The 19,442-nt window shown below is 52.1% G+C and overlaps 1 protein-coding gene across 1 annotated transcript; it reads right to left on the reverse strand.

Moving 5' to 3' along the window:
• Positions 1–747: 747 nt before the first annotated feature.
• Positions 748–14,491, reverse strand: LOC114506699 (alpha-1-microglobulin/bikunin precursor). Its single transcript, XM_028524519.2, has 10 exons — positions 14,166–14,491; positions 12,733–12,875; positions 10,706–10,782; positions 9,740–9,856; positions 9,146–9,247; positions 8,311–8,357; positions 3,712–3,790; positions 2,252–2,419; positions 1,756–1,929; positions 748–920 (listed from the first exon to the last, which is right to left on the reverse strand). Exons 1-10 carry the CDS (start codon positions 14,277–14,279, stop codon positions 889–891), a joined length of 1,053 nt encoding a protein of 350 aa, XP_028380320.1. The 5' UTR covers positions 14,280–14,491; the 3' UTR covers positions 748–888.
• Positions 14,492–19,442: the final 4,951 nt, after the last annotated feature.

Genomic DNA, 19,442 nt, shown 5'->3' on the forward strand with positions numbered 1-19,442 from the left:
GTGGGTGAAGCTCGCAAGAAGTGTTTATAAACCGGATGTTTGTATATTCGCCGTGTCTGAACTGCAGGCTGTTGGAGTTGCGTTCTTGGGCCAGGTCATTGCCTGAAACCCCTCGGACGGCCTGCCAGTCCTGAGGGGAGGGGAAGCCAGCCAGACCGAGGGCTGCTGGCTCTGGTCCAGGGCCCTGCTGGTCGTCAAGGACGTGATGTGAAGGTCGGTGAACATTCTCCTGGGGCAAGGGCAGAGTGAGGACCCCAGGAGATGGGAACTCGGGCCTGGTGGGGAAACGGCCTGAGGTGTTTCGGTTTCCAGCAGGTGGTGCTGAGGACGCAGCTGTGGCCGAAGTAAAGCATTGGAGGGAGTTCCATGGGACAAGACGGGAATTATTTCAGGCACTGACCTACCTGGGCACCCCCAGGTACAATTATCCTGACCCTGGGTCGCTGGTGACCTGGTCAAACCTCTCCCAGAAACAAGTACCCAGCGTTTTCCCCTCTTTTCTAGGTTTACCCAAACAAAGCAACCCTCTTTTATACTACTTTCAAGCAAATAGAACTCTGATTTATGCTTCATAATTTGCATAGCCAATTTCACGTATGGAAGATGGTTCTGTTACATCCCCAACACACACAGTTTTCACTCCTAGGGAGGCTCTGTTGCTCATGCCCCGCTCCAGCTTTCTCTCCCCGTCCTGCCCCCATCTCCCTACACTTCCGGTGACAACCAACAGTCAGGACATGGAATTAATTGCAGGAGTCTATGATTTGGTTTTTATTTGAACCCAGGTCTCTTGGCCCGGCCTGCCCGGTGTGGGGCCCTGGAACAGACACTGGTCCGCAGCTTCCCTGCCATCCTCTGGCCGTGGACCTCTGGCCTTCGACTGACCGGTCAGTTGGAGAAGCGCAGCAGCTCCTCGTCTCCTGTGGACACAGGGGCCCAGGGCGTAGGTGTGGGGCTCACCCGAGGGTGCATGGCAGGGGCAGGTCAGGGGAAGGGACACCTCGTGGAGGAGGAAAGGCCGCTCGGGCTGAGTGGGAGCCTGAGGCCAGAACCTTCTGCTTGCCGAGTGACTCGGTAGCCCAAGTGCATTCCAGAGAGTGATCTGATTTGTTGCCTCCTCTGCTTTACTGCAGATGCCATTTCCCAGTGGGGAAATAAGGCACGGTAATCTTAAATGACTGTTGTTCCCCGCAATGCTGTAACAGGCATTCCTCGGAGATACTGAGCCTTGGGTCCCAGGCCACCGTGATAAAGCAACTATCCCAATAAAGTGAGTTGCAATCTCTTTGCTGGTGGAGGGTCTTGCCTTCAGTTTGTAAAAATAAGGTGTCTGTGAAGTGTCATAAAGTGAGGCGTGCCACCGCGATCATCAGGACCAGCTGCCATTAGCTGGGCGGTCGTTGTGTGAGGTGCTGTGAAGTCTGGGAAGTAGGTGTCTTGTTCCACTTTCCAGAGAGAAAACTGAGGCTAAAGTTGGCATTTGCCCAGTGTGGCCAGCCTGATGGTGGCAGTGCCAGCATCAGCCCTGTTCTGCCACGCTCCTCAGACGACCCTGGGCACCCTCTGCCTGTACCTGGGGTACCCCAGGTACCCCATCCAAGCTGGGGTAAAGCCTAGGGCTTGGCCCCATTTTAAAGATGGGAAGCTGAGGCCCAGAGAGTGAGTGGGCCGGTCACCTGGTACAGAGTCCAGAACTTCGCTCTCCCAGCCCCCACCCACCAGGGCTCTCCCACCTGGACCCCAACAGCCTCCTACCGTCGCCAGGGACGCCGCAGTACTCCTTGCACTCCTTCTCCGAGTAGAACTTGTTGCCGTTGCCTTGGCAGCCCCCATAGGTAAAGGGGATGCACTTTCCCTGGACGGCATCAAATGCCCAGAGCTGGCTGAAGCTTCTGCAGGGGCCACGGACTATGGGGAGGTTGCAGGCCGCTGTGGGGTGGGAAGCGGGCACGCCAGCATTAGTCATCCTCACAATTGGCTAACTTGAGACAAAGGGCCTACACCAGAGGACCCTGCTCATCTAGATCACAGAGTCCCTCTCTTGTCGGCAGAACTGATGGAGCCCATGGTAAGAGACAACTTGCCTAGGGTTGCCCGTATCCAAATGGCAGTTCCTGACTTCAGGAAACTTGCCCAGGAATCCCACCCCTGGAACATCCTCTCTCAACTACCTGTCCGATGGGCAGGTGGTTGGTTGGGAGAACAGCGCTGTGAGATGCAGCCTGCGTAGAAGCAGTGGGCCCGCACTCACCCACAGTCCGGCAGGTCTGCAGACACTCCTTCTCAGTGACGAAGTTGTTGCCGTTGCCCAGACAGCCGCCGAATTGGAAAGTCTCGCAGGCCATGGACGAGCCGTTGTAGAAATACCTCTGGATCATCCCCAGGCAAGGACCTTCTGCGTAGCCCAGTTGGCAGGAATCTGGGGAGGGGCAGAGCAGCGGCACTCACTGGGTGCTTCCTGTGTCCCTGTCACCAGGCTGGACGCTCAACCAGGCATCATCTCATTTAGTTTTATCTCTGCACTAAGAGGAAGGATTACTGACTAAATTTATAACTGAGGAAATTGAGCCCTGGCTGGTGTGGCTCAGTGGATTGAGTGCTGGCCTGTGAACCAAAGAAAGGGTCACCAGTTTGATTCCCAGTGAGGATACAAGCCTGGGTTGTGGGCAAGGTCCCCAGTGGGGGGACGTGTGAGAGGCAACCACACATAGATATTTCCCTGCTTCTCTTTCTCCTTCCCTTCCCCTCACTCTAAAAATAAATCTTTTAAAAAAATTAATGAAGGAATTGACTCTAAGAGGTAAAGTGACTTCCCCAAGGTCACACAGAGCTGAGGTTCGAAATCATGTCTGTTGGACTCCAAAACCAGTGTTCATTCCGCGCTATAACATGGGGAGTTACCAGTGACCCACAGACCCACCAGCCCCTGTGTTGGTCTTGTCTGCCCCAAGATTCTCACACATCCACCAGCAGCCATGCCACCAGCCTGACCTTGTAACTGAGGTGCCCCCCCTCCACGCCTTTGCTCTCCTTGTTCCTGCCCCTGGAATGCATTGCTCTGCAAAATTCTACCTGGATGCCTGCACATGGCATGAATTCCCCAGCATCCATGCAGCCCTTGGTCTCCTCAACCCTCCATCCTCTGAGCTACTCCAGCCTGTTAGCTGTCCCTCCCTTTTGGGCCCGCCACTTTCTTCCCTGACTGCCTCCACCACTTGAGCTAGAAGTTCCAAAAACACATGGGTGATGTATCTCTGTGATTCCAGTGCCAGGCACTGGGTCTGTGGGGGAGCAGGGTTCAGTATTTGTGGAGCAAGGTGGAGAGTGACTTGTTCATAAACACTTGTCAACTGCACGAAGCATACTCATGTCCTCCCCCAGCCTTGCTCCCACAAGAGCCCCCGTGGTCAGCTCAGCAGGTTGTTATCCCATCATGAAGATGAAGCAACCCAGGCTAGGAGGCCACACAGCGGGACAGACAAGGTGAGAACTGGCTCCTTGTCACGGGCCGAGACCATGCCTTCTCTTCTCTCTCCCCTCACAACTCCTGGCACAGGGCAGTCCTTGATTTGTCTTTTTTTAGGCTTTGTCCTGGACTCGAGCAGAAAAAGGAGAGATTTCATGGTCGTGAGGGCAGTTAGGGTGAACCAACAACGGGTCCTTCCTCTCTGGAGTATGCCAGAAAGGGGTGAAAAAGTGAGAGATCTTTACCTTCTTTCTTGAAACTAGCTATTGATTGCGCAGCCCCTGATCCTTCCTCTTCCAGGGGCAGCACAGCCCGCCGGGCTCTCTGTGGGGAAGACAAAGAGGTCGTTGTACAAACCTTGCCACTATTGCTCACCTGTACCCCTGGAACACATAAGCCATTTGTTTGGGGAATCAGGGTGTAGACAGAAGCACAGCTACTAGAGGACAGATTTCTGGTCTGAAGTGAAAAATCATAACCTTGAGGTATAACAATGCCTCACGTCCAACATCCAGTTGAAATGTTAAAAGAATATAAAAGTGGAAAAGAAATCTACCCTGCAGCTGGAAACCAGGGAAGGACAGTACTCGCATGCAAGAAGCTTGAAGGCAATTTGCACACAACAGAGCACAGGTGTGACTGGTTTGCAGGAAAGGCTGCTTACAGTGGAAGCTCCTTACGGAGGAGAAGCTATCTAGAGGAGGAGAAGGGGCCTGAGACTGAACCTAACTCCCAGCTGTGGTGGTTGGGGCTGTGGCACAGGGCAGGCTGCCAAAGCTGTCGAAGGGGTCTCCGAGTATAGAGTCCCCTGAGTCAGGGGTCCATGGCAATTTAAGAAGGGGAAACTTGGGCCACCAGTCTTCCTGCCCATAAGCGAGACCTGGAATTGGCAAAAGTAAAACTATATTTCCTTCTCCTTCTAAGATGCAAATGAAAGCTGTGATCAGGGACTCCACTGCCTACCAGAACCCATCTCAAGCTGGTTGCATGTAGGCCTGCCTTGGTGAGAACGAAGAGAAAGGGAAAAATCAATGACATTCAGGATGATACCGCATCAATGTAAGAGGAGCCAACAGTTATGGGAATGAATAGTATGAGAGCAGAAGAAGGTTATTAGAGATGAAAAAGATTGTGTTGCGTTTAACCACACAGTGGAAGTAGTACACTACCCTTCAGAGATTATAAGAAAGAAATTCACGCAATATGAATGCCAGAGGAGAAGCAATCAATATAGAAATAATAGAAGAAAACTTCTCACTTGAAGAAAGACTTGAGTTGTCCACTTACAAGAGCTCAAAGGAATAAGGCAAAATTAATGAATGGAGAGCCCCATCCAGGCCTTTCCTAGAGACAAAGGCTCAAGAGCCCAGGGGCCCTTGGAGAAGATGATGACATTTAATGAAAGAAGCTGCAGAGTAATATCTAAGGTTATAAAGGGGAAAACATTGTAACCCAGGAATTCTCCACTCATCCAAGTTGTTGACTATGTGACATAAACACAGGAAGGCATTCCCAGCCATACCAGGATCGAGTAGTTTTCCATTCATGTATCTTTCTGGAGAAAATAATTACTTATGGAAATATTCCCACCAACTGAGAAGGGAAAAGAGATGATGTGATAGCAAAGAAATGATGGTCAACTGTAAAGCCAATAAAATGTAGGGTTTGGGTGAAATTGTTAAAATGGTCATACAACTTAATGTAAATATTAAAAGTAATTCTTGAAAAGAAAGATAGAAAATATAAACATCAATCTCAGGTAATATCCACAAAAATGGGGATGTTGAAAACCTGGAGGAAAGCCATGGGTGTGTACTACAAGTCTCTTTTGCAAGGGGAGTCATTTGTTATTGTTTCATTCTTGACATTGATGAGGAAATACAGATTCTGTTGTGATCTGGATGGAGATGGCAGATTGAAATGTCCCTCAAAATCGCCCTCTCTAATACCTAACAATTAGCAAAAAATGAATTAAAAAATACCAGCCCCCAAATGTGCACGACATTACCCAAACAAAGAAAGGGACATAATTTAAAGCAAAAACTAAAACTGTTGATCAAGAAAATAAATCACATAATCTGGAGCTGAACAGGATGGTCAGCAAGGGTCAGCTCCTAGTCCTGCCCTCCAACTTCCAGCCCTGGCAAGTCACCACATTCCTGATAACGCTCCCTAATATTCCCAAATCCTGAGAGAGGAAAATTGAGGGCAACCCTATCATTTTCCTCTTCCGGCAGAGGAGCAGTGAACATGACTCCTAGTGGGAGGGAGTTCAGAGGCTGACCCCCTGCAAGTGAAGGTCCTGGGACTATGCAGTCTAGTTCTCCAGGGGGTGTCCCCATGGGCCTGATGCTCATCACTTCCAGCCCCAGCCAGGGGGAATGAAGCCCACCCACGTAGGACACTTTGCAGTCCTTCAAGAGAGAAAACCAACAAGGGTATTCCAACAACCTTGGACTTCAGAAGAGTGGATGGAACACCAAAACCCAGACCTTACACTAATTTTGGAGGAGAGGGAAGTAGGGCCAAAGTTAGTGGGAAAAGAACCAAAGAGTAAATGAAACCCCACACCCCACCAAATTAGAAAATCTGACTAAAACTGGCTCGCAAGAGCAAGATAAAAAGAAACGATACAGAAACAACTCAGACCCACTCTCCCTTTGTCCCTTCCCTTCCACAGGTGTTGATCTAAGGCTCCCTACCTGTGACACCTCCTTGAAGAAAAACAACTCAAGGAACAGAAGGCAACTCCTCAGTGGCCTCAAGCTATACAATGACTTAATAAGAACAGGCATTTATTAAAACGGGACTCAAAGATGAAATGGTAAATACCAGACTAACATGAAAAGAGAGAACCAGGCCTAGATAAACAAATTGAGAACCCAAACGCTATAAATTCAGAGCGAGTGAATAAATTAGAAATAGTGGGAACAGAGCGGATGCTGCCAAATGGGATGACTGTCCTAGGAGAAAGACCGGGGATAATCCAGATGAAAGCACTTGGAGAGGAACTAGTAGATATGGGAGACAGAGACGCTCCAGCACAAAGAACAAGTGCTCCCAAGGTAGCAGAACCCAACAAAGGGGATGGAGGAAGATTCCCATGCAGGAGAGTTCCCTGAAATACAAAGAAATCTAATCTAAGCATGTCGTATCCCAGGAAATTTTGATGTGGAATTCCCGACACAAAGACACGGCCTTGTTAAGACATTAACCTCAAGGACAAACTTTGTCCAGGCCCCTGGGTGGAAGAAACAAAGTGCTTACAAGGAGAAGAAATACTGGGTTGGCCTCTGGCTTCTCACAGTGATCATCAATACTTGAGAACAACGGAGCAGGGCCGATGAAACTTCTTCTGAGGGCAAGAAGACAAACCCAAGAATATGCCACCCACTGTCATTCAAATTAGAAGGACACAAGGAAACAATCTCAAAAAGGAAGAATTCAGGGGTGAAAACATCCATGAACCCTCCTTGGAAACACTGCTAGGTAAAGAAATGGCACTACTTAAGAGAGTAATAGAAATAAGTGGCTCAGGAGTGGAGAAGCTATGCTTCTATTCACTACGGGTGAGCGTAGAATCTATTAAAACACAGAACTACTACTAGACGACTGGGAATTGTGGCGACAGCAGTAGTCTGGACAGCGTAAAGAAAAAGGGGACAGGAGATGGAGCAAAGTGTGGGAGTGCTAACGGTTGTCTTTCAAGTCACAGACACAGCAGATGTCCTCTAAAAGTAGGTCCAGTGGTGCCAGCCTCCTAAATGAGTTGTCATCACCTTGACTCGAACTCAGAGCCTTCTTTAAGAAAGAAATCTTTTGTGGTGGAGGAATATCTACTTGAAGTTCAAGAAGTCCACTTCATTTTTTAAAAAGTAAAGAAAACTACAACCAAAGCTTTAAAAATTAGAAGTAGCACTTGCAATATAAAATATAATGCCACTTAGTAACAGCGTATCTAAACCTGTGTCTCTGTCTAGCCCACCTCCTGCCGCCTGGCCGGCCCACACACGTCCGCACTCCCAGACCGATGAGAATGCTGGTCATTTGGGGGCGGTCGAATGTTTTTAAAACGTCCATTTTTTTAAAATACTTTTCTGCCTTGTTTCAATTCTTTATCATGAATATATGTTAGTTTCATAAAGTCAATGGTAATTTTTTGTAAAAATGTAGAAGCAAACAAATACTATATGTTAACTATTCATTCTGTGCAAGAATAAGAACAATTGTTTTTTTACACTTGTATCTTTTCAGTGTTCAAGAATACATTTCTAAATAAACATACATATTTATACACACACATAGAGATCTATACACACATCAGAAGGATAAATTAAGATATCTAATTTTCAAATAATCAGGGAAAACTAATGAGTAAAGCCTAATCAATATGGCAAAAAAGCCAGGAGAGCTAGGAAGCCCCCAAAATCAAAAGGCAGCGCAGGAGTCCCACCCTGTGTTCTAAGAAGCTGCTTGCTGTCTGGTCTGCTATTTTTTAGAAAGATCAATTAATCTTATTTTCATTTATTGAGCACTGTTAGTTCAGTATTAAGTATCTTACTGCTTGTAGGCATTATGCTAACCCCTTTTCTCCCATGGCATTAAATTCCAGCTCTTGGAAGGACTGATTACCCACTTCGTATGGGAAAAAAGTGAGGCCCAGACAGGACAGTCACTGGCCTCAATGGCAGAACCGAGGCTGAGGCCCGGTGGGACCGCCTTCAACACCCAGGCCTCTCACTGCCTTCCCTCGGCCCCTCTCAGCGACCCCACCCCCACCACGCAGGGCCTAAGCGAGGGCAGCAAGAACGAGCAGGCAGGGGGGAGTGGAAAGAGGTACTCACTGGGGGTGAAGTGGGCTCTGGTTCCTGCTCCCCGGGGACACACTCTCCTAGGTCAGAGGACAGGGCACAGAGGTGAGGAAGAGGACCACGCATGGTGAGCATCCTGGACCGGGGAGGACTTTGCTCCTTTCACACTGCCGCCCACAGGCCAGGTGGACATCACACTGACAGCTGCCTTGTGCACTAGCCTCTTCGTGAATGGCTCCACCCACATGGTCTGCTGAAGGTCATTCACTGGAAAAGCTACAGGCTGGTGGCTGTACCGTCACCACTGTCACTGTCATCTCCACCCCACCACCAGCATTTCATCAGCACCATCACAGAACAGCAGTGGCTAACATTTGTTGAGCACTTACGAGACCCCAGGCACATCACCATTGTATTCAACGACTTTATCTCCTCACAGCAACTTAGAAGGGAGACATTATTATCTGCATTTTACAGATGAGGAAAATGAGGCTCTGGAAGATTAACCAGCCACACCCCTCAACATGAACCCAGGTGTTCAAACTCTGGAGGCCATGCTCTTCACCCTTACCCTCGGTGACCTCCTTAGAGGCACCTAAGGATTCTGGGTATAACCTCTCCTAGACTCATAGCAGTAGAGTGAACACTGAGTTAGTTCTAGTCCAGGCTCCGCCAACCAGGTACATGCTATGTGACTTGGAGTAAATCCAGGGGCCCCCACTGCCCTCTCTGGAAGGAAAAAGGGGACTGTAGCTCCACTTATCTCAGAGGGTTAGAAGAAAGACCCAGGGCAAAGAAGATATTCTCTGGGGGCCATGAAGGTTGAAGAGGAGAAAGAAGCGTGAGGGGGGGTGGGGGCGCCCTTTACCTCTGTCAGCCATTGTGAAGATGGAGTCACTGGGGATGCCCAAGCCCAGGGCAAACTCCCTGAACTCCTCCAGCAGGCTTTCCCGAAGCTGCGGCTCCCGTCCTGCAAGTGGGGAGCAGAGAAGATACCTAGAACCTCGGGGCCTGGGCTGACAGGACCGGAGGTCATGTTGCCCTGTGATGTTCATTTAGGGCAAGTTTGAAACTATTGGTCCAGTTCGATCTCTTCAATGCATGTATGCAAAGATCAGCTCCAGGAGAGGAAGGCATGTCCCCTCCCAAGCGCCCACCCCGGTCCCCCAGATCCCCACAGAGGGCTCTTCCCTGGGTTTCTTTAAGGGCCTGGAGGCTCTGGAATTCTCTGGGTCTGGAATTTTAGAAATCAAAAGAAGAGGATTCTGCCTAAAATGTGAGAGTGAGCTCTGCCTCCTTCAGAGGGAGTAAATGTTCTCACCTGTCCTGTAACTGAAGTTTTATCAGAAGGAAAAGGTGGAACTCCCTGTTCCTCCCCACGCTGCTCCACTGTCCCCCAATCACAGGTCTCCCTCCTCCCGCCCCCCAGCTCCAGAGAGCATATCCGGTTCCAGACCCTTACCATAGAGCTTGGCGGTAATCGTGGGTCCATGGTGGTGGCTGAGCTTCTTGGTCAGAGTAATGGCATACTCATCATAGTTGGTATGGACCACATAGTGCTCTAGGGTCAAGTTCCATTCTGCATGGGAGATGCAGGGAAACAAAGGGCTCGGTGGTCAGAGGAGGCTCTGCTAGCCTGAGATCCTTCGCCTGTTCACCCACACATCACCTACTCAGCCATCCTATCTACCCACCCCTTCCATATGTACTCGTTTGTCTATTCGCCCATCTGTCTCCTACAGAGAGTCATTATTCATTCATCCACCATCATTCCATCTATCCATCTTCTCCATATGTCAGTCCAGAAGTGTATCCATCTTCCTTCCTCCCTCCCTCCTTCCTTCTTTCCCTCCTTCTTTTTCCTCCATCTATTAAGTCATCAATTTATGTAATAGATAATTAACTCACCTATCTGCCATCCATGCACATGTATATTCATTTACCAAAATCTCTTTATTCTCTCATTTATCCAACCATCCACCTACCCAAACATTCATATAATCAACCCCTAACACAATTATTTGATACACCGGGCATATTCAATAAACATGTGCTGGATAAATGAATCAATTCATGCCCATGTTCCTCTGTCACTTAGCACCATGCACACTGTACACGGTAGATGCTTCACAAATTTTTATCAGCTGATTGCAGACGCCTAACGCAAAGACTGACGAAATCTTGATGTTATCCTCACATTCACACCATCAGTCTAACTCTGGATGTGCACGTACATGAGACAGACAGAGAGAGAGAGAGAAGAAGGAGGAGGAGGAAGAAGAATTTTGGAGGGAGGCTAGATGACATCTCAGAAAAAGAGGAGAGGTTACAGAAGGAGAGAATGCCGAGACACAGGAAAGAGCTTCAGACGTCAAGGTATTTTTCAGCAAAGCAGGGAACTGCAGGTGTCTCCTTTCACCCAGCTTACTGGACTTGTGGAAGCGGAACTTTCCATCCGTGTCTGTTTTCTCAAAAAACCCAGACAGCTCCTCGCAGACCCCTTTCCTGGAAATGAACAAACCCAAAACAAAGGTGAGCTCTGGTGGAGACCGTGGTCCTGGTACCCCACCCTTCTCCTCCCAGGCCCTTCTCAAATGTTTTTCTTTTTTGAGTTTGGAAAGGAACATTTTCAAATATCTTGTTTAACATGCTTACCCCAGCCCTAGAAGACACCCATTTCACATACTCGGGAACAGAGGGACAGGGAAAAAGGGATGAATCCGTGCCATCTGTTAGCAAAGCGTGTACTAAAAATCAAATCTGTACGTTATACTGATGCATTGGGGTGATGAATTAACGTGTGCATTCATTACTCGGTGTCTCTCTTGCCCTAGTGCCCTTGCCTGAAACAAGGGTAATGATAGTTTCTACCTCACATTGTGGCCGGGAGGATCAAATGAGATATCACAGGTAAAGAGCTTGGAGTAAGCACCATGCACACCTTAGCTCTGACTGTTACGATGATTATTACTTATTGAGCAGCGTCAATGTGCCACGCACTGTGCGGGGGATACAGGGGAGGGCAAGACAGACCCTGTCCCCACAAGCAGCTTACAGTGAAGTGGGACAGGTGGGCAGGCCTGAGGGGCTCTGACAGCACAGAGACAAAGCTGTAACCTGAACCTGCGGGGGTCAAGGGAGGCCTTCCTCCTTCCTGGAGGAAGGGACATAGAACCTGAGTCCCGAAGGATCCCGAGGAGTTGGCCCAGGGAGGTGGGGAGAGGTTTCCCTAGCAGAAGGAACATACGGCGCAAGAGGTAGGAGAGGATGAAGGGTCCCAGGATCTGAAAGCAGGCCCACAGGGGTGGGTCACGGAGTACAGGGAGGAAGGGGACAGGGAAGGGTGAGTGCGGGGAGGGGCCTGGGAAGCCACGTGAGAGGGGTTGAATTTTGTTCCCAACGGCAATAGGGAGGAGGTATAGAAAGATTTAAGCAGATTTGAGTTTCTGAAAGGTCTTTCTGGTTGCTGGGTGAAGACTGGATTGAATGGAAGGTTCGAGATTAGAGGTGGGGAGAAATGCAGAGAGGCTGTTGTCGATAACCAGGAAAGAAAGGGAGGCAGCTTGGACCAAGGCTGGTGGTAAGGAAGAGGGGAGAAGTGAATGGATGGGAGGGATTTCGGAAGAGAAAGGATGAGGCTCAATGATGGGTGGAATGGCCTACAGCAGCAGAAACAAGAGTTCAGGCCACTGCTCTCCTGCACAGGTTTCCAGATTGGGCAGCTGGCGGGTCGAAGTACGCTTACTGCACTAAGGGATGTGCTGGGAGCGACAGCAGGTTGAAGAACAGGCATAGTGTTGGAAGCATTGTCCTTGAGGTGCAGATGGGATGATTAGAAATGACACCCTGGCTCTCGCTGGTATAGCTCAGTGGAATGAGTTTGGGCTGCAAACCAAAGGGTCGCCGGTTCAATTCCTAGTCAGGGCACATGCCTGGGTTGCAGGCCTGGTCCCCAGTGGGGGCTACGTGAGAGGCACCCATACATTGATGTTTCTCTCCCTCTCCCCTCTCTCTAAAAATAATCAAATAATTTTTTTAAAAAAACACTCTAGAGACCCTGGCTGGCGTAGCTCAGTGGATTGAGCTCGAGCTGCAAACCAAAGTGTCACAGGTTCGATTCCCAGTCAGGGCACATGCCTGGGTTGCAGGCCACAGCCCCCAGCAACCACACATTGATGTTTCTCTCTCTCTCTCTCTCTCTCTCCCTCTCTTCCTCCCTCCCTTCCCTCTCTAAAAATAGATAAAATCTTTTAAAAAAAAGCCACTTTAGAAATGCCGCCCCGTGGGGGAGCAAGCAGCAGAGAGATCTCAAGCTCAGAGCCCAGGGTCAGCGCCCAGGGCCTGGCTGGGAGGAGAGACCTGTAACTTTGCAGAACACGGTGGTGACTGAAGCCAGGGCGGGGTGCTGGGGGGCCCTGGCCCCTCTTGCCCCTCCTGCCCCATCCCCAAGCTCACCGCCAGCGGGTGCTGGTCGTGCTGATCTGCCTCTCTGTCGCTCCCTCTCTCAGCAGCAGCGTGCTCATGGTCAGCTTGTCCTTGAACCTCACCATCCACGGACATGTGGAGCCCATGGCCACTTGGAACCACTTCCCATAGAACTAGGAGACAAGACAGCCACAACGCGGAGGGTCCGGATTTGGCCTCAGACCTCAAAGAAGACTTGGCAGATGGCTGCTCCCCTCCCGCCTCTGAATGACTAACGCTTTCAAGTGATAACATCTTGCAGCTAATCCGAGGCCACACAGCTTCAAGGGAGGACGGAGCCCTAATAACAGAACTTTGGGCATTGTGGCAAGCTTAGAAAGGAGGTGTTCAGGTGGGGTCCCGCCTGCCTGGCAGAAGCCTTACTCTGTTGCCATCTGAGGTCTGTGCCTGTCACTTGGACGGGGTCCAAATCCTTGCGCCCTGAAGTCATCACCAACCAGTGCTCCCCAAGAGCAGGAGTCGGGGGGCAGGGTGCTCACCACCTCGAGAGCAGCCCAGGGCCCCATGTTATAAAGTACCTCCTTTCCTTGAGCTGATACAGGACAAGCCTAATGCCCCCCTCTCCTGACTGCACGTGGGAGAGTTGAGGGAGCCCCCACGTCCCCTGCTGAGGGCCAGTGAGCCTGCGCCCCTCCCCCATCGCAGACCACCTCCGGGCCCTGCGCCTCACCACCCCTCCGCCCACGGCCCTTCGTGGTCCCTGGAAATAAGTAAAATCCATGGGATGCCACAGCGAGGGTCTGAGAGGCCCCCGGACCAATGTGCAGACTGAGCCCTGGGTGGATGAGGTTCTGCTTCAGTTCACCCAGTGATTCGGGCAGAGCTGGGCCTGGAAGGGAGGCCTAGGACTCCCCGCACACAGCGCCCTTGTCCCCGCCAGGCCCGAGCTCTGGCCTGCTCCTCTCTCCCCATAACCCCGCGCACCCGCCCTGTGCCACCCAGACCTGTGAGGGCAGACGACCCAGCATGGGCTAACAAAGATGCTGTGGGGTGAGGCGAGTGGTTGAAGGGTGAGGGCTGGGGTGGGGTGGGGTGGGCAGGAAGAGTCCTGTAAAGCTGGGCTTGGTGGTGGTGGGGGTGGCTGAGGGGTGGCAGTCTGCTCAAAGCCGCCTCTGGGGTGGGTTCTAATAAAACCACGGGTTCCCCTTGGAACCCGAGAGGACAGGTGTGAAGGTGAGAGCATTTGACTTGGCGTGTCAGACAGAAGTCCCACAGACCAGCAGGTGCACTGAGTTGTCGCTTCAACAAATCCCAGATGGTCGGAGCAGGAAAAAGGCCATTAGGGACCCAACCCCGGAGTTCCAGATGGGGAGAATGAGACCCCAAGGCAAGCCAGGCTTGCCCCCCGCAGCAGGGCCCAGCTGCTCAGGCACCGCCATCACCCCCAGAGAAGCCAGCCTTACCCTGGACAAGCTGAAGTTCTCTTGCACTTGGATGTCGTCCAGCAGTGTGGGCACAGGGTTGGTGGTGACCGCCAGGCAGGCGGTCAGCAGCAGCAGGGCCCTGAGACTCTGCATGGCTCTGCCTAGGGAGTCCCTCGAGGGCTCAGTCTGGGGACAGAGGAGCTCCTTGCCTGAGACACCTGCAAACTGAAGCTGGGGAAGGGTCAGTGGGTCATAGTGGCTTTGGTGTTTGCCCTGCTCAGCTAGGGCCAATCAGGGCCTCAAGGCCAGGTCTGATCGATCCCTCATAGCGCCCTGGCGGGGGGTCAGTGGTCCAAAGGGGCCAGGGTGTCTGTTTCAGAGGCGGTGATGGCCAAACACAGCAGGGCCCAGATGCAGCCCAGCCTGCGCTCACCCCCGGGAAGGCTTCCCCAGAGACTCCCGCCTGTCACGGGGGTATGCGAGGAGTCAGGGCACAGCTAGCCCTGACCTTTCCTGCTGAGTCTTTGCACCCAGACCTCGCAGTCCCAAGAGCTGGGAGGACAAGCCTGAGTGGGCTCATTTCTCACGTGAGAAAACTGAGGCACAGGGAATGGAAGTAACTTATCAGAGACCACAGAGCAGTCTACAATATCTTGTCTGCAGTGTTCTGTCTCTTGCCCGGGTTTCCTGCAGCCCCCACAAATCACAGCAGGAATAATGATGGTGGCGACTGTAATGACAGCTCCCATGCCCGTGCCCAGAGCACCTGTCATGTGCCAGCTGTGCTCCAGCACTTCACACTCACCCACCGCCGCCTCATAACCCGGGCATGGGTTTCCCCCTCTCAGGGAACTGGAGTCTCCAAGGGGCAAACGACTTGCCCGGGGTCTCACCTGTGGTAAGTGGCATCGCCGAGGGAGGCAGCGTTTGGCATGGTTGGGGGCACGGACTCAGGAGCCAGACCACCTTCTGTGCCACTCACCGGCTGTGTGGCCTGGGCGGGCAAACTTCACCACTCGGTGCCTCAGTTTCCTCCTCTGTCAAGGGGGATGGTACTAGTTCCATAGCATTATTGTGGGGACAGTGTCTGGCACACAGGAAGAGCTGAATATGCTTGTGGCAGGTTGCAGAGTGTCCCCCAAACTCACGTGCATCCAGAACCTCCGTACATGACCTCATTTGCAGATGTAATTAGTTCACATGAGCTTAGCCTGGATGAGGGTGGGCCCTAGTCCAGTGACTGGTGTCTTCCTAAGGGGAAGAGGAGGCAGATTCAGGCGAAGACAGAGACACACAGGGAAGAAGATGATCAGGTGAAGACAGAGGCAGAGATTGGAGTGAGGCAGCTGCAGGTCAAGGCCAAGGACAACTGGCAGACACCGGAAGCCAGGAAGAGGCAAGGAAGAATTCTTCCCTAGAACCTTCAGGAGAGACATGGCCCCACTGACAACTTGGGGTCAAACGTCTAACCAACAGAATAAATTCCTGTTGTTTTAAACCACCCGATCTCTGGTACCTTGTTAACAGCAGCCTTAGGAAACTATACAGTATTCATTAAATTAAAATATTGAAGCAAACATTTTAGAGGGGACTGCGAGGGTCCCTCTGACCTTCACAGCATTATTAGGGTTGTCAACCCCATGGGCGCATGGGAAGCCCAAGGCCCACGGGCTGAAGAGCAACATGGGCCTCTTTGGACAGGACCGCTCATTCAGTTGCACAGCCTCTCCTGGGGGAGGGGAGAGGCCGGAGGCCGGACCAGGACGTTTATTTCTTCTCCTGCCTCCAGGGATGTTTGCTCTCCTGAGATCATTAACCAGCACAAACAGAGGGAGCAAACTCTGCCAAGACCCACTGGACTTTGAGCTGCTTTTTAAAAATTAACCCCGGGAGGGACACAGAGATGCACCACTGGCCGTGCGGTCAGGAGGGGCTGCGCTCTCTTCCCTCCCTGGACACAGGGATGGGGGGTAGGGAGGCTCTGGGGCCACTGCCCGCTTAGGGGATCCAGGAACTCAAGAGTCCCCAGGAACTGGCCAGGTTCCGGAACCATCTGAGGGGAGGGGAAGGGCCCGCCCCGTCCAGGAGGCCTCGGAGCCTGAGAGGTGCCCCAAGCAGTGGGGAAGGGAGGCCTCATTCTCAGATGAAAATTGTGCTCAGGGAGGCAATGGGACTTGTTCAAGGTCATCCAGCTTGTTGCCGAGCTGGGGCCCAGATCGGCCTGACTTCCAGCACCCCACTTCTCCGCATCACTTATTCATTCATCCACTCTCTCTGTCACCACATACACACTGAGTGCGTGTCAATGAGGACAGGACTCTCAGAGCTCACTCCGGGTCAGAGTGGGAGGGAGGAGGGAGGAGGAGGTAATCAGACAGAATGGTGACTGCAGCGATGGGGATCCGAGGCCGGGGAGGGCAGTCTAACCCGATGAGGGGGACTTAGCCAGACAGAAGTGCATGGGGTGCATGGGCGGGGGAGGGTAGTCCAGACAGAAGGCACAGCAACTAGGAAGGCTTAGAGGAGGAAGATGGAGAGAGAGAGAGAGGGAGGGAGCGGGAGAGAGAGAGAGAGAGAGAGAGAGAGAGAAGGGGAGAGAGAGAGAGAGGGGGAGGGAGGGAGATGTATTTGGAATACAAAAATTGAACCAACCAAAAACCACAGGTCTGGAGTTGAGGGGCAGAGGGGCGTGGCCACATGAGGCTGTGGGTGTGGCTGAGGCCCAGCACTTAAGACTATGGCACAGGCCGAGGGGCTTGCTCCTTGCCTGGAGTGTATGGGGAGCATTGGATGTTTTTCAGGAGTGAGTGGCCATTCTGATTCCTGATCAGGGGAAACCAATGAGGAGGTAGTGGAAGTGGGAAGCCCACGAAAGTAACTCCCTAGGAGTTCTCCAAGAAGCTGGGACACTGGGACTTGGTGACTGGACCAGCAAGGCCATCAAGGACGTTGGGCAGAACTCAGACCAAAGGGTGTGGTCAAGGTTCGGGCCTTCCTCTGCTCCTGGTGGACGGGGATGGCAAGTGACCCTCTTCCCCCCACGAGGAGGTGTCCAGCTGCAGGCTTTGCCCCAAATGCTGACCCTGCCCAGCTCCCCTGGACCTGGAGCCAAAGCCTGTCTGTTCGTGGCCAAGCTGGAGGTGAGCAGCACCGAGGACTCTGTGACCAGCGATGGGAGAGGAGATGCCCTCACTGCCCGGTGATTTCTAGGCTTTGGTACTTGTTCCCCACCCTCGTCCCAAAGAGCTGGGCCTTCAGAGACTCGGGTCCCAGTTCTTGTAACTTGCTGGGTGACCGTGGGGCAGTCCTTCCCTTTCTGGCCTTGCCTTCCTCATTTAGATCTCCAAACGAGGGTAACAGTAACTCACTTGACAGGACTTAAATAAGAGCCAGAGGAGGGGCATTTGTGAAAGTGCTCCCCAGGTGTACACACTGGAGGGGCGATATCGTCCCAGGCACTTAGCACAGCTCGTGGTACCAGGCAAGCTCTACAGAGGCTGCAGAAAGGCAAGCACAGGCCATGTCCATTAGAGGGCAGCAGAGGACTTCTGGAAAGACCACGGGTTTGCTCACGGAGGCACACAATACAGACCAGGAGCCAGAGGCTAAGGCAAAGGCCCATTGAACTGTTCTGGCCGGAGAACTTCTCACAGAAGCCCGCTGAAAATGGTGAGTGTGAAACAGCCAGCTTCTACTTTGCCTATCCCACCCCGGCTACAGAGCAGGATGCTTAGGGGAGGATCCTTTAAAAAGAGTTCCCTGACCTCAGCTGGTGTGGCTCAGTGGATTGAGTGCCGGCCTGCAAACCAAAAGGTCGCCGGTTCGATCCCCAATCAGGGCATATTCCTTGGTTGCAAGCCAGGTCCCCAGTTGGAGGTTTGTGAGAGGCAACCACACACTGATGTTTCTTTCCCCTTCTTTCTCCCTCCTTTCCCCTCTCTCTAAAAATAAATAAAAAGAGTTCCCTGGGAGGTCCTCCTGCTGAGCCAGAATTGGGTACCACTGCTGTAGACCACGAGGTGGCTGTAATCTGAATAATCACGTGATTGAGGCCCTACTGTGTGTGATGTGCGAGACCCCATGCTGAGCACCCCACAAGCACGTCTTCTCACTGAATTGTCCCACTAAGGTTCTATCATTCTACTACGATGGCAGTCATTTTTGCAGATGGGGAAACTGAGGCTGAGAGACCAGGTGATCCAGTGTCAAAGGGCACCCAGCCAGTGAGTAGCGAGTCACACCCAGATCTGTCTCCCTAACGCCCAAGTCACTGTGCAGAGACCTGCCAGGCCCTGTTCCTGATACATAGCAGGGCCTTGGGCCGTGTACTTTCAGAGACCTGGGGCAGGGGGCGCTGTTCCCCTTCACCGACTCCTCACAGCTGGAGCCAGGCTTACGGGAGTCTGGCTCTCCCTTCCCCAGCCAAGAGCATGCTCATTGTCTGCCCCCCTGAAATCTGACCCTTCTTTTCCTCTTCAGGGCCTAACACAGTGCTGGGCACTTAGTAGGTGCTTGGTGAACACGTGCTAATTGACTTACTTAGAACTTCGAGGTCAGACCCCAATAAGGACCACCCAACGAGAAGACAGCTGAGAGCGACTGGGAGGTTGAATCCTCCCCAAGTCCGTGATAATGATCAGTGAATGAGTGACTGATACCACGAATGATGCAATTTAAAAAGCAAAGAGCCCTTGTTCTGTGGCGGCTTTTCCTTGTGTTGATTTCGAATTAGTCTGTGTATCTGGGGGGATTCCCAAGGCTTCGTCCCCAGGGGGATGGTCAAGCAGCTGAACTTTGCACCCAGACAGACCTGGTTTCCAGTCAGGGCCGGGACCCCTTCCCGCCCATTTGATGTTAACTAAGCTACTCCACCTTTCTGAATCTGAGTCTGTTCCTCTGTTAAATGGGGTTAAAAAGAGCTCAGGGGGGTGTAGAAGAATTAAATGATGAGAAACGTGTCCTGTTATTGCTCTGTGCAGAGAGCCTAGCAAGCACACAGCAGTAAGTGCTAGGCCCGGGGGGACGTGCCCTGGGTGGGAGGCGCCCTTAGGTGTTGCCAATTTAGCTTCCTGATCGTGAGAATGGGTGGCTTAGCCTGGAGAGGCAAAAAGCAAGACATTGGAGCTGTGTCCTTGGGATCCGGCTGTCCCAGGGACAGAGCCTGTGGCCCAGGGTCTGGCTCCCCTTGCGCCCCTGGAGAAAGGGCTGCCAGAGGAATAACCTTCCAAAGGCCTGTCTGCACCCAGGGAGAGGACACACGCACTTCCTGCTCCTCTGGGGCTGGTCTCACCTGTCCACTAAAGCAGGACCTCCAGG

This window comes from Phyllostomus discolor, chromosome 3, assembly GCF_004126475.2.
Source record: "Phyllostomus discolor isolate MPI-MPIP mPhyDis1 chromosome 3, mPhyDis1.pri.v3, whole genome shotgun sequence".
NCBI lineage: Eukaryota > Metazoa > Chordata > Mammalia > Chiroptera > Phyllostomidae > Phyllostomus > Phyllostomus discolor.